The sequence below is a fragment of the Mustela lutreola genome, chromosome 8, assembly GCF_030435805.1.
Source record: "Mustela lutreola isolate mMusLut2 chromosome 8, mMusLut2.pri, whole genome shotgun sequence".
NCBI lineage: Eukaryota > Metazoa > Chordata > Mammalia > Carnivora > Mustelidae > Mustela > Mustela lutreola.
The window spans coordinates 17,002,716-17,018,418 of record NC_081297.1 but is presented as its reverse complement, the minus strand read 5'-3'; the positions used below and the strand labels follow the sequence as shown (position 1 = coordinate 17,018,418).

The 15,703-nt window shown below is 44.4% G+C and overlaps 1 protein-coding gene across 1 annotated transcript in view; it reads right to left on the bottom strand.

Annotated features, from left to right (window-relative positions):
• Positions 1 to 9,536: 9,536 nt before the first annotated feature.
• The window catches only part of ARHGAP21 (Rho GTPase activating protein 21), a 137,430-nt gene continuing 131,263 nt past the window's right edge, over positions 9,537 to 15,703 (bottom strand). Inside the window, 3 exon segments of the mRNA XM_059183908.1 lie at positions 9,537 to 10,432; positions 10,434 to 12,029; positions 14,655 to 14,686. Of these exon segments, the coding sequence (XP_059039891.1) occupies positions 10,382 to 10,432; positions 10,434 to 12,029; positions 14,655 to 14,686 (1,679 nt within the window). The 3' untranslated portion in view covers positions 9,537 to 10,381.

Sequence of the window (15,703 nt, the reverse complement as noted above, 5' to 3'; positions counted from 1 at the left end):
CAGGACGGGGATGCGATGAGCTAAACAAGACGCGCGCGGAGAGTGATAGAGCTTCCCATGTCCCGCTTCAAGAGGAGACCCCTCCGCCCTGTAGAAGCCAGGAGCCCTTCTGGCTCTGACCACCAAGAGCGAGGGTGTCCCCAGCCGAGGCAGTCTGCCCGGTTCTCTTTTCTGCTGATGCAGTGACTGGTGACCGGAGCAGAGCGGCAGTCCGTGGCCCACAGTCGCCAAAAGCAAGTAAGAAAGAAGCTTTGCTTGTTGTGAGCCGCGGACCTTTGTATATGTGCTGCCAAAGCGAGCACAGCCGCGGACCTTTGATTTGCTGCTGCCGCAGCGGGTCGAGCTCATCCCGAGTAGTCCAGCAGCAAACCTTAGTGAAGCCACACGCCTTCGCTGGTCTGCAAGGAGACGGGGGCTACTGAGGGGGGTTGCTTATGGGATCCTTACTTGGCATTCAGTTTTGGAAGAATGGGCCTGGGAGACGGAAACAGAGCTGACTATGCTTATGTTTTTAAGCATATGAGTGGGGGAGGAGAGGCCTGGAAGGATTGATTCTGGAAACTGTGTCTGTCTGTCTTGCTGCTTAGAGAAAATGCCTTTTGGGGAGTCCAAAAATACGAATACTAATACTAAAGTACGTATTTGAGGAAACCGAGAGTATAGGTAGGTGAAATATTAAGGCAAGGATGAAACATTAAGGCAAAAGAATAGCAGTGCCGTAGGCTAGAGATAACGAATTTACACACAAGTACACGCTGAGTTCATCTAAAGAAGGCCACACACAGGCTAGGCTGTCCTGTGCCTTGAGATGTAGTGTCTGGTTTTCCTCCCTTTGCATCTGATCTGGGCTTGGTGCCTTGCTTGACCAGCAGAATGCAGCAGAAGCAATGTTCTGGGCTTCGGAGTGTAGGTCACAAACAGCCTGGCAGCTTCTGATCGACTGTCCTGAGAGCGGCTTGATGTTGGGATGCCCCCGCTTGGAACCCAGCCTCCATGCTGTGTAAAGCCCGAGCCCTTGGGAGAGGCCTGGGACTGGTCCACTGGGGCCGCTGAGCTCCCAGCAGAGAGCCCCATCCGCTGCCCCGGCAGGTGTCTGGGTGGGAGCTGCCCCAGCTGCTAATGAAGCCACCCAGTCCTACAGGAGCCTCTTAAACATTGTTACTTTTAAGCCTCGGCATTCTGGAGTGGTTAATCATTCAGCAAGAGATTACTGGAGCACTACATGGCCCTTCTGCGCTATTGTTAAAGGGAGCCTACGACATCAGAGGCTTAAGTCTGCAGAGTCGCCAGAATGCTAGGCGAGCTCACAGCCACATCTTGGGACGCTCGTAACTATGACAAGAAGCGTGACACAGGGGACATTCTATTGCCTTCCACAATGGCCAGCATGTAAGGATTCAGATTGGAATTACGTGTCTTTACATGAAAGAAAGTCGGGTTAACTTATTCCCTATGGATGGAAGAAAACCCTTACAGACCAAAGGCAGTAGTAGACGTGATTGTTTTTGGGATATTAGAATTTCCTTGTTTCTTCAAGTGAACAAATGTCCTTGGCAGTGATCACGAAGGTGTGCTTCCCAGGTCGCTGAGGTAAGATCTAAGCAGAAAGGGGAGTGTGGGTCTCTGTGAACAATACTCCATAAGGAGGATACGGCGTCTGCGAGAGCCTGCACACAACCTGTTTCCATTTGATAGAGACACAGATAGAAAGGGAATACAAGCAGAGGGAGTGGGAGAGGAAGAAGCAGGCTTTCCCAGAAGCAGAGAGCCTGATGCGGGGCTTGATCCCAGCATGCTGAGATCAGTGACTTGACCCAAAGGCAGATGCTTAAGGACTGAGTCACCCAGGTGCCCCACAACCTGTTTCCAAAATCCACTTTCTACTTACCATCTGTCCAGCAACAGGCCCCCTGAAGGGAAGCACGATGGAGGGTCATCCACACTGCAAACGTGGCGAGTGAGAGGCGGGACATCCGGGAGGCTGTCAGCAGTGAGGTCCCCTTCACACTCTGCCAAGTCTGCTCAACTCACCTTTTAACACAACTGGTCAGAATTCCCTTCCTCATACGGAGAGAATATTTACCTGCTTCTAGTGTTTGACCACTCTCCCATGGTAAGCAGTTAGAAGGCTTAAAGCGGAAAGAGATAAGATTTGGGAGACATGATAAAGGTCTTCAGATACTTGCTGGATAATTCTGTAGAAAAGGGACATTGACCTCAAAATGTAAATTTAAAAACCCACCACGAAACTGTGAAAATCACTGTAAGATGACCCAAAACATCAGCAAATAGTGCAGTCAAGATGGGGGGCAAAGTAATTCACCTACTAGAGCAAACATATCCGTATTTCAACAATCTTACGCTGACTGATCTCTGTGAAATTCAGCACCAGCACGCGAGACCCTGGTGTTTTGTTCAATTCTGTCGGCAGGTCTTTCTAACTGTCATCTTAATCCTACTCTCAAAAGGTAAAGGCCTTCAGGCATCTTTTTGCTCTCTGTCTGTAAGAAAGCATCTTTAGGAACCCCATAGCCAAGCGGACAATTGATAAACCTCTATCTGCATTTCCCAATATTTTCCCTTTTGTAGCTGCTTTAATGGGAAGGTTAGGAGATGTCTTCTCTCTCTCTTGTTTTTCTATTTCATTTGACTCTTCTAAAATACAGCTCTGGCTCTCACCTTTGCTGTCTCAGCAGGGGTGCTGTGAGGTGGGGGGGGGCAGAGAGCAGGTGTCATCCCCCCCACCTTCCCCCACCTCGCCCAGCACCACCCACTGCTCCACTTCCTTTCTGAGCAGCCAGTGTCACAAACAGCTCCTACAGATGGGTACTGAGGAGAGCACGGATTGCATGGAGCATGGGGTGTTAAATGCCAACAATGAACCACGGAACACGACAGCAAAACCTAATGGTGTCCCGTATGATGACTAGCAGCATAATAGCAAAAAATTAAAATAACAAAAAATTAAAATAACAAAATTACATTTAAATTTAAAATGGTAGAAAAACAACTACAACAACAACAAACACCCAGCTCCTACTCTTCTCTCTGGGCACAAAACAAGCTGCTAAACTGTCGCCCCTGCTGGTGACCAGTAGGGATATTTCTTTGTCTTGTCTAAGAATTCCTGGATCTACACCTGAAACTAGTGTAATACGGCATGTCAACTATACTTTGAAAAAAAAAAGAAAAGAAAAGAAAGGAATTCCTGTGGATCTGGACTTTTGTAGCAAAAACCTCAGCAGTAACTACCATAGGAGAAACAAAATGTCATCATATCACCTCACTTTATTCATTAAATAAATCCCAGATACTTGGGGCACCTGGGTGGCTCAGTGGGTTAAACCGCTGCCTTCGGCTCAGGTCATGATCTCGGAGTCCTGGGATCGAGTCCCGCATCGGGCTCCCTGCTCAACAGGGAGCCTGCTTCCCCACACCCCCTGCCTGCCTCTCTGCCTGCTTGTGATCTCTCTCTGTCAAATAAATAAATAAAATTAAAAAAAAAATCCCAGATACCAAAACCCCTAACACTGAAAACCACAGGCGAAGCCCATCAGAAAACAGACACAGCTGATGCCAGTGGGTGGGAAAGCATTTCTTCGGTGGGGCTCAACATGTGTAGATAAAAGCTAGTAACTCTGATTAAATAAAACAAATTTAAAATATACCATCCAACACCTTAAGGTTTAAAAAACTTCGAACTGAAAGAAGATACTTGAAATCCAGCCAACAGATAGAGGATTTGTATCCAGACTATATAAAGATTTCTGAGAAAAAGCCAACGACAGAAACAACCTTCTTGACGAGTAATGTGGAAAAGGCACAACGGTCAGACTTCACCTCACACGTATCCATTTCCAAAACAACACATTGAAAACCCCCAAAATATCTAGCATCCACGGGGAGGTGAAAAAAATGAGAGAACTCATATGCTGCTGACTGCATCAACTTGGAGGTTAATTTGACAGTCAAGTTGGAATGGGGCATGGTAGCCAGCAGTGGCTTTAAGACTCGGGGCACCTGGGTGGCTCAGCGGGTGAAGCCTCTGCCTTCGGCTCAGGTCATGATCTGAGGGTCCTGGGATCGAGCCCCACATCTGGCTCTCTGCTCAGCGGGGAGCCTGCTTCCTCCTCTCTCTCTCTCTCTCTCTGCCTGCCTCTCTGCCTGCTTGTGATCTGTCTGTCAAATAAATAAATAAAAATCTTAAAAAAAAAAAAGACACAAGGAGACGAGTACTAAGAAAGCAAACACCATGCCCACCGCAAGGAAAAAGGGAAAACAGAATAGAGCCACCTGGTCCAATGAAGAGAGATCTCAAAAACATATGAAGTGAAAAAAAAAGCAAGTTAGATACTATGCTGATTTAGGTTAATTAAAAATAGAACACTGTGTCATAATTATGGTTATGTATATAATAAAAGTAAAATGTAACTGGGAAGATATGCCCATGATGTTCGTCTACAGGGAGAGGGGAAGAGCTGGGGAGTGGAAAGGGTAACGGAGCGGAGTAAAAGCTGGATAGAAATATTTGTCCTCCTATAAAAGAGCTGATGCAGAGATTAAAACATGTTGGTATCTGTTCATTCAGGGCAATATAGAGTGTTATATTCTTTTTTTTTTCTTTAAGGTTTTATTTGTTTATTTGAGAGACACACAGAGATAGCGAGAGAGAGAGAGAGAGAGAGGGAGAGGGAGAGAGAGAGAGAGGGCACATGAGCAGGGGTGAGAGGGAGAAGCAGGCTCCCCGCTGAGCAGGGAGCCAGAGGCAGGACTGGATCCCAGGACTCAGGACTGTGACCTGGGCAGAAGGCAAACGCTTACCTGACTAAGCCACCGAAGTGCCCCTTTTTCTTCTGTTGTCGATATTTTTTCTTACTTCTGGGGCACCTGGGTGGCCCAGTCATTAAGCGTCTGCCTTCCGCTCAGGTCATGATCCCAGCTTCCTGGGATCGAGCCCCACATCCGTCTCCCTGCTCTGGGAGCCTGCTTCTCCCTCTCTGTCTGCCTGCCACTCCTCCTGCTGTGCTCTCTGTCAAATAAATAAATAAAATCTGTATAAGAATATTTTCCCCTACTTCTTTTAAAAATAAAGAAATGTTGCTGTATCTAAGGGTTCTAGCATTAGAGTCTCCAGAAGAATGAAAATGGTGGAGCTGAAATTACATTATGGTCATCTGTTCTAATTCGTTTTTACAGGTGGGAAAACTGAGGCTCAGAGAAGTAAAGTAACTTGCCTAAAGTCACACAGCTGGCCAGCATCAGGTCATGGCTGTACGCTGGTACTCTGAAGATCCAATGCAGCACTCCAGGTAGGTTTGAAGTAAGTTTGAAGTTTGAAGAATATTATCTCATTTAAAAATCAAGAAGGAGGAACCTCCGGCATTTCCGTGGAATGCCCTAGCTCCCTCTGTCAACTCCGCAAGAGGGCAGAAACTGCGTTTCAGCAAGCACTTCACCAGTCTCTCAAAAAATGAACCCAAAATAAATGGTTTCAGTAATGAAGCTGTATAAACTACTTTCAAAATAAGACCCCCAAAATCTACCATAGATCAGTTTCATCAAAAAGTAGAAACAAAACGTAGCCACAATGCCTGTCGCATAAGCTAGTCTAACCAGGACATTTTTACTGAAGTAGAATGAGAATAACCAGCTGAGGGTGCTTGAAATGACTACATGCCCTGCTGAAAATCAGATGACCTAAAGGGGCTACCTGGTGATCTGGGCGCTCTTAGAGAATCCACTGTTTCTAAGAGTTTTCAGAAAATACTTTGTTTTACTATTTCAGCGTATCAGTACATCCTCCCCTATTGTTAGAAGAAACATAGCTTCACCCTGGAGGCTCCAGTAAGACAAGGGTCGAAATTCCCACATGATAAAAGGGGTAGCTCGTATCTCACGTGGGTTTCATTGTTCTGTCTGACACTGTGTAGGTGAAGAACTGACGTATAATGATTTGAGATTCGGGAACATCTATTTCCAACCACCGTGGAATAGCTCATAACTGACGAAAACCCGTACTGAGAACCATGAGACAAGCTGGAGAAAATAACCACCAGCCATTCTGTCAGTCCATAAGCAAATGAACTGGAGAGCTGTCCAGGCAGTTCAGGCAGGGAGCAAAAATGAAAGCCAGGCTTGGGGGGACAGGGGCTACTCAGAAGCTGGCTTTCCTCCATTTTCCTGGACTGGGCTGGGAGTGGCAAAGTAATTTAAGTAAAAAGATGCCCAGGGGTGTGGGATGCTGAGTCTGGGCTAAGACGTGGGGAAACAAAATCCCCAAGCAAAGTGAATCCTAGAGGGGAGAACCCCGTATTTGGTGGTTTTACCTTTAAAGCATCTGCCAGTACTTCAACCATTCAGGGCAGAAGGCCAGTTAGGAAAGAGATTGGTGTGTCTGGTTACAGCCTCAGAGGCTGAGGTGACAAGCAACACAGTGGGGTTCAGGACACGCCCAGGAGGAGGGGCCCCAGCAAATCCCCTAACACTGAGATACCTGAAAAGTGTTTACAAGCCTGCCTTACCAGCTCCGCCCGCCTGCAAACATAGGGCGACCCAGACAATTACCTTCGAAGCACCAGGAAGACTTCCAGCTCCCTTCTCAACAGTAACGATCAGTAACGATCAGTAACAATAGAAACCAGATGAAAACAGAACATCTTTAAAGCGCTGAAAGAAAATTCCAGCACTCTCTAGGCAGTAAGCACATCCTTTGGAAAAAGGTTGCAAAATAAAGACATTTCCAAATACACATAAGCAGAGAAACGGCACTAGCAGATCCGGATAATAATTAGATCTCTTCAGGAAAGACGAGAAAGACGGCAGATAAAAACATGAAAATACAGCAAAGAATGAAGAGCGGTAAAAATGGTCATTGTTAGAAAACAAAAATGGTCATTGTTGGTAAACGCAGATGAATATTCAAGCTTATGAAGTAATAACGTCTTACAAGGTATGGGGATATATATAATTTACTATAATAAGCGGTATGTGGAAAGCAGTAAATGTTTAATTTAAATTAGGTTCTATTAGGTGAAGAACGTCTCTAGAAGACTAGTAAAAGAATAAATAAGTAACCTGCTAATAGAAGGTGAAAAGGGCATAGTAAGAATATTTGATTAATTCAAAGAGGCAAGAAACAAGAGAAAGGAGCACATAAAACTTGTGAGACAAGTAGAAAACACAAACAGTAAGACAGCAGCTATGAATCCAAATACATCAGGAATTTCATTAAAAGTAACTGGATTACATATTTAGTTAAAAGACAAAGATTATCTGACAACATTAAAAAAATAACTATATGCTGCTGGAGAGAAAAACTGAATATAAACACAAAAGGGTTGAAAGCAAAAGGATGAGAGAGATTTACTGGGCAAACACTAACCAAAAGTAACTGGTACAGTCACAACAATATCATATAAAATTAAACTTTAACCCAAGCAGCTTCGGTAGAGATAATGAAGGGCATTTCATAATGAGAAAAGGGTCAATTCACCATGAAGATAAAATAATTCTGAATTTATGTCCACCTAGTAAACTAGCTTCAAAATGTATAAGGAAAAAATTGACGAATAAGGGACATATAACTCTGTGATTGTAACATAAGGCTTTATCACCTCTCAGGAAATGCTGAGAGCCGAGTAAAAAATCAATAAGGATATAAAAGATCTAAAAAACACGATTAAGAAACCTGACCTAGTCAACATGATAAAGCAGCCAGTCTCAGAGTACATATTCTTTTCAAGTATATGACATGGAACATCAAGTATATGGGCATGGAACATTGAATAAAAATTGGCCATATGCTGGTTTATGTAATGGATGTCTCCATTAATTTCAAACGGCTTAAAACTACCAAAGTATGTTTAATAATCATGTGAATTATACTAGAAATAATTTTTTTAAAGATAAAGTAGAGAGATTCCAAATGTTTACACATTAAGCTATATACATATAAATAACTCACGGGTTAAAAAAAAATCACAACAGAAGTTAGAAAATGTTCTGAAATAAATGAAAATAAAACAAATAGTCTTTAAAAAGCAAATATCAAAAAACAAACAAAAACCTGGAAATCAATGAGCTAGGATATGTCTGAGGTTCCAAAGAAAATTGAAGCTGATAAATATAAGAGCAGAAATGAATAAAATATAATTATTTGAGCCTTGAGCCTAACTTCTTTTTTACATATAAAAAGTATTTTTGATCTTAAAAATACATGGCTTTTCCAGTAAGGCACCTATTATGCAAACTTGGATAGAGTGTATTTTTATTTTGTTCAGAACTTTACCATCATTTAAGAAAATCGCATCATCGATAGCAAAACTATTCATGAGACATGAAGTTATTGCACTGTTAGTGACTGTATATTGGTGCGATCTTCTTACTGAAATGCTTATTCCTTTATTATAAATCACTTTCCTTTTCTTTTCTATAATAATAAGAAAATCAGGGCATCCCATACTATATTGAATAAAATTAAAAACTATATATGTAGATTTGTTATACAGGTAGGTTACATTATCTGTGAATTTCACTGCAGAATAGTAAAGGAGAAATTAAAAACTATACAGAATGAGAATATTGGGTCTGGCAGGGTTGAAAACCACTAGATTTGATGATTTTTAAGGCCCTTTCAGTCTTACCCTTCTGAGATTTTAAGTATCTGTTAGTTTTTTAGAATAGGTTTGATAGATTTTGCAAGTCAAGTGTGGCAGGCGCTGTATCTGGAGTATCTCATTTAAATCTAATAACCCGGGGCTCCTGGGTGGTTCAGTGGGTTAAAGCCTCTACCTTAGGCTCAGGTCATGATCTCAGGGTCCTGGGATCGAGCCCCGCATCGGGCTCTCTGTTCAGCGGGGAGCCTGCTTCCTCCTCTCTCTCTGCCTGCCTCTCTGCCTACTTGTGATCTCTGTCTGTCAAATAAATAAATAAAATCTTTAAAAAAATAAATAAATCCAATAACCCTTACAATAGATATTATTATCATTTTTATATGAAGGAATAAATTCAGAGAAGTTAAATAATTTGTCCAAGTTTACATATCTAGGAAGTGTAGAGTTGGTTGTATTCCCAAATGCATATTCTTTTAACTCATTATCACCGACAAAAAGTAAACAATACGTATTACTTTAGCTAGAAAAGTTAAATATTATCTGTGTACAGAAGTGAGGTTAGGCCAGTGTAAACATTTGTAAGAGATCCCTACCCAGCCATAGCAAAAAAAAAAAAAAAAAGAGAGAGAGAGAGAGAGAGAAGTAGAATATAGAAAGAGAGTAGGTAAAAAAAAATTTTTTTTTTTTTTTTTTAAAGTAGGCTCCACGCCCATCCTGGAGCCCAGCTCCGGGCTCAAACTCACCACCATGAGGTCAAGACCCCAGCCAAGATCAAGAGTCCCACGCTTGACAGACTGAGCCACCCAGGTGCCCCCGGAGTAGGTAATATATATATATATATATTTTTAAATCAGGACCAATTAAGGCAGTTATAAATGGGTAACATTTAAAAATACACTACAGTGAGTTTCAAGACATGCCAAGTTCACCAAAACAATTTTTATTTCCAGTGTTTAATTGGGTATGCACACAGGCATGACACAGGTTTGGATTCATTAAGTCCTCATGCAGAATTATATTCTTCTCGATAAAGAAGCCAGTTCCATCCAGGTCACTATCTACACATCTATGTTACAACATTTATATCAAATCTGGTATCTGAAGAAAAGATACACATATAATATGTTCATTTAAGTTACGTATTTTACAGAAAGATTAAAAATTCAAGTCACACAAAACTCAAAAACTGTATTAAAAGTTTGAATATAAAACTCAGATCCACCTGGAATGACGAGAGAATGCTAGTTCTGTATCCACCTGTGTTAAAACTGGTAAATGCCATGAAATTTGTTACCAATAAAATGCATTTATTTATTCAACGTAAGTTATCTAATTTTAACAATATGGCACCCTAATAACCAAATGGATTTTTATGATGAGGCACTTTTGTTAGTGATGAAACCAAAAGAACAAATTTGCTGCACACAAATGCCGATGTTTGCTTCAGTCATCTCGGGTATACACTGTGTAGTAAGTTGCAACAAATAGCTTGCTCATTTGTATACAACTGTCCAACATTTGTAATATATATATATATATATATATATATATGCATGTATACACACACACACATATATATATATGTTCTTCTGGCTGTAGTAATGCACTGTGAAGCTATTCCACAGTGCAGAATGATGAAACCAGCCCAAATGAAGGCTGCATAATAACAATTCTGGTACAAGAAAATATTTACAGAGTTACTGGAACGTGTAACAGTAGCTTTTCAGTTGCCGTAGTGGACATGCCCCAGATCAAAGACCGGGATGAGACTATGCTCCACTGCCTGGGGTTTCGGCCAGTTTCCGAGGCTGGGCATTATAACGCTGCGGAACTAGCATTTTGGCTCATGTTCTGGAAGCTTTCTCCATTGATCTGGTCGGGTGGCGGTATGGAAAGAAGGGGCCTGGGGGCTGGAGCCGGGGGACTCGGAGAAGCGCCCGCCGTGGGCTGCGAACTCTGGGGCGCGTCGGGCGCGGCCCCGTCGACTGTGCGGGCACCGCCGTGGGGCGCCGGGTCCCCCGTGTCCGCCCCGCTGAGGTCGGAGGCGCTGGTGCGCAGGCGCTCCCGGGCCAGCCAGTCGGAGATGGACAGGTCCTGGGCGGAGCACTTGGGCTTCAGCCGGTGGACGGCGGAGAGCTCGGCGTCCCTGTCCGCCGCCTGCTCGTGCGCCTTCCAGAAGCTGAGCACGCTGAGCTCGGCCGCGTCGCGGTGGCCCCCAAGCGTGTGCCGCCGCTTGATGCTCTTGCGCTTGGCGGCCTCGGCGCCGGCTTTCTGGCTTCCCACGCCGAACATGTCGTCGGCCGGCGCCCGGGGCCTGAGTTTTAACCGGTCCGCGATCTTCGTCTTCCAGGTGGGCTCCTGCTTCTCCGACTCGCTCCTGCTGGGCGGCAGCAGGCTCCCCGTGGACTTGCCTTTCTTCATGACGTCGAACACCCTGCTGATGCCCGGGCTGTCCCGGTCGCCCCTGGCGTCCCCCAGGCCGCCGCTGTCGGACTTGAAGCGGCCCGACTTCCTCCTGGACAGGGTGTCGCACTCGATGAGCTTGTGGGAGCTGAAGAGCGGCCTCCGGCTGTCCAGGCTGGGCGTCAGGCTCCCCTCGGTGCCGCTGAGCTCGCTGCCCTCCGAGTTGCGGCGGCCCGCCTTGCCGGCGTCCTGCAGCGGGCCCCGCAGCAGCCGCTCGGACGCCAGCGCGCCCGGGAACACGGGGAAGTCCGTCTCGCTGTCCGTCTCCACCGGGCGGCCCTCGCTCACGCGCTCGCTGCGCTCGTCGTCCGCCTCGTCGCCCCGGCTCTCGGCCACCGAGCGCACGTCGGGGCTGAGCCGGCTGCCGTCCAGGCCGGCGGGGTGCGCGCCCGGGCAGTCCGACGCGAGGGCGCCCGGGGCGGCCAGAAAGCCGCGGTGCCTCGTGCCCGGGCTGCCGCACTTCCCCGCGGAGAGCCCGGCCGGGGAGGCCTGCGAGCCGGAGTCGGAGCCCGGCTCTTCCAAGGGGCAGGACCTGGGGGCGCCGGGCGGCCGGGGGCTCTCTCTCGGCCCCGGGAAGCGGCAGCTTGGCGCCGGCGACTTCGGGGGTTTGGCGCTGTGCGGCGGGGAGGGCTCCTCCGACGCGGCGCTCTGCTTTCGGGGCGGCGTCTTTTCGTCTTTTGGGGCCCCGGGGTCCTTCTTAGCCATGTTTTCTTTGGAAATGGCGATCCTTTGTTTTCTGCACAATGTCTCACTCTCTTTTTTGGATTCTTCTTTAATGTCATTGTGACTCTGTTCTGTGTTTTCTTTCTTAAAAAATACATTGTCCAGTTCGTCTTCTGAGCTGCTGGGTTGCGCCTTTTCTTTGGGTTTTTTCCTCTTGCGACTGGCGGCTGCGAAGATGGAGGATACCAGCAGCTCCCTGCTATACTGATCTTTTCCTGATCCCCAAGAACCCTGCGAGAAATCAGAGACATGAGACTGTGAGCACAGGCACACCGCTGAGTTCCTCTTCTGAAAAGGTGTTCCCCCAAACGTTTCTTACTGCATTAACTCTATTAAAGCTCCGGAAGCACGGACAGAACGTAGTTTTTTATACCTCCTTGGGACCTGCTCATGAGGTAGACTGTTACTTCTATTCAACTAGGTCCGTTTCTTGGCAACTGGTGGTATTTAGCGGCTGGGTCACGCCCCATATACATCCACCTTTCAGAGCCGTGTTTTGTGTTTAGAGCTGTCTAGCGCTCCTATTCTCGTTCATTTCCCTGCATCTCCTGACTTCCCCTGCTCCTGGGGGCTCCACGTTCTTCAGGTTCCTTAATCTGGAACACAGGTTGAAGAGTTAATATCCTGGCACAGCTGAGTATAATGTCCTGACATAGGTTACTACAACTCTGTGACTGACTTCCCCTTCCTGATTACAGACACCATATGACACACACACTGTATGGGGTAAACTCACTAAGGGAACTCTCTGGTCTTCCATCAGTTCAGCCAGACTCGATCTTCAGACTTGCCTCTCAAGGTAACAACAAAATCAGAAAATTCAAAGAACGTAAGGTCAACTGAGGATCTTAAATCCTTACCAAGGGAGCACTATTCCTGATAAAGTTGTAATGCAGGCTATTGGCTTCGGTAGCTATGCATGATAGACCCTTGATGACGACTATTTCATCAGTTTGCTCGGGAGGCCTACTGGCTAAGTGAATGGTGGGGGGAGTCAGTAACACTCGCTGATGAACCAGAGACCATGTAAGACGAGCAGGAAGGCAGGGAGTATGCTGAGTAAGAGAAGCAGAGTGGACTTCTCTATGGTCGTAAACATCCCAGACAAACTAAAACTACTATCCTGAAGTCTTGAAAAAGTAAAAACTTAGGCTGCTGTACTAAAAAGGATTCACCAGAATGAAACTGCACATTAACAGAACTTTGTTTCTACAAGTAAGAAAGAATTCCCTGGTTATCCAGTACACTGCTTCGTTGGTTATCCACATTTTAACAGCTTCCGCTAGACAGAGAGACTAAGACATGTTAAGAAATACACATCTAATAGGGGAAAGGAGGAAATTTCAAACAGGTCTCAAATCTCAATCCAAATCTAAATCTAAATCTGAAATCTTATCTTTGGGGGGGGGGAACAGTCTCAAAAGCAGCCCTAAAAAAAATAAAATAAAGTGCAAGGGATGATCCCTAATTTCATCCTATACAGGAAAATAAAAAAACAATCTACATTTACATTATTGGGACTTGGGACAATTGGAGAAATTTGTGTAAAGACTCCATTAGAAATAGTAATGTTGTGTACTCCTGTTAATTACCTGGGTATGAGAATTACCCTGTGATTACAGAGGAGAACGCCCGGTTCTCAGAATGTGCATGCTGAAGCATTTAGGGTAAAGTGTTTTCATGTCTATAAGTAATTCTCAAATAGTCACCTCCCCCCTTCAAATGATATATATCAAGATGGACCAAATTAACAATCTAAGGCAAAAGGTTTGGTTGCTAACTATTATCCTCGTAACTTTTCTCTAGGTTTAAAACTTTTCAAAATAAAAAGTTAGGGCAAAAAGCCAGTAAGAAATACAGGGTGAGTGATAATGAATGATATGACTGGAACACTTTGTAAAATCTCCTGCAAGAATTATAATTTTTTTTTAAAGATTTTATTTGTTTATTTGACAGAGATCACAGTAGACAGAGAGGCAGGCAGACAGAGAGAGGGAAGCAGGCTCCCTGCTGAGCAGAAAGCCCGATGCAGGACTCGATCCCAGGACCCTGAGATCATGACCTGAGCCGAAGGCCGCGGCTTAACCCACTGAGCCACCCAGGCACCCTGCAAGAATTATAATTTAATCACAGACAAACGCACTAAACATGATATATATGTCTCACTTCCAAATAGAACGATGTAAGAAATCTATTGACAATTCTAGCTGCTACTGTCTCAGCAGATCCAAGTTTGGATAAACTGGGTTAATAAAAACCCTTCTAAGACTAAGAACTTCCCAGAGCTACTCAAAATTTGTAATTGGTGGTGTCAACAGAATACAAATTATGTAAAAATACTGATTTTTCTGAAAGACAGGCAAGAATATATTTTTTCTTAAGAATTATTGATAATGAAAACTGTATTGATAATGAAAACTGTATTACTATATTTACAGGTGAAACATGACGCTTGGGCTTTGCTTCAAGGTAGTCCAGGGGGAGGGAAGTGGGGGTGAAATGTACATGGAACCAGATGGCCACCCACATGTTAATTGTTGAGAATGGATAATGATTGCATGGGGACTCATTATACCATTGTCTCTGCTTTTGTGTACGTTAGAAAATGTTCAGATTTAAGAATTTAAGAAACAGGGGTCTACTCCTCTGCAGTAGGCTAAACTATGCCGAGAGAAACCCAACATTCCAACGCACAATCCCTTGTTCAACCACAGTCTACGAACTCATTTTTCCCTCTCAAAGACTCTGTGGGTCTGTGTCATCTCACACAGAGAGGGATGCGCTCTAGTCCTAACAATCAGCCAGAAGGAAACTCCCCCACTACCACGTAGTTCAGAATTGTATGAAACCATTTACCTTAGATTTTGTTGAGTCACTGGTAGCTGAATCTGTGAGAAGTTAAACAAAACATGGTCAGTATCAGTCAATCTTTGCTGCTTTCAACAAACAATGCAAAATTTATGGAAAAGACAGGCACAGAACGAAATGAGAAAGCAAAACTCAAACAAAACAAGAGAACACAGTGGATAGTCAGAGCTCACAAAGATGCAAGCTGCACCACAGAAAGCCACCGCCATGAAAGGATGCTGTGAATTGTAGGCAGAATCAGCTCAATGAGAGGAATGGCAAAGGAGCCCTGTACTAAACAAAAACAGAAACACTAGTGTTTATCAAGATTTCTAAATATTAAATCTAGCAGTAAAGAAGCTGGAAGACCTTTTTAAGAATTGTACTATGTGCCACATCCTGTATGTAAAACTGATACACAATGTAGAACTTTCAAGATGGTTGGCTGTCCTAGCTACAAATCGAGACACTCATACTCGGTGCGTTTACGTTGATTTTTGTCAGACTGTCAAACTCATATTTTGTAAGCATGTATTTGCATGCATCTGGATGCATTAGGAAACCCTGCTTCCAAGTCACTTTGGTTTTTCAGTAATGCTGATCTTTGGGCTTCAGACCCCAGTTTCACATCTGTGCAGTCAGGGATCCTTTTGACTAGTTTGGTTAAATTGCTACCAGTTTTGTAGTTATCTATCACAAATGTTATTATGGAAATGGAAAAATGGAGACCATAATTTTCACTGTCTGGCAAAAACTCAGATTATACAAGTATAAAGAGGGTAGGAAGGGGCTAGCACTAATCGGGAGAAGACCAATTGGGAAATTTTGTCTTTCAAGTTGAGGGAAATTGATTTTCAAGGTTAATGAGCTGAGCCCCGTGCCACGCCCCTTTGAACACATGGCTAAATGCTTTATGACTTTAAGAACTGGTAGACCATACCATGCTATTTCTCCTCTCGGTCTGCTTCAGAAATAACAAGAAACAGCAGAAAAACTTTTAAGAAAGTAGTATTGATCTGTTTACAATAATCTTTACGAGAAAATTTACACCACAGATC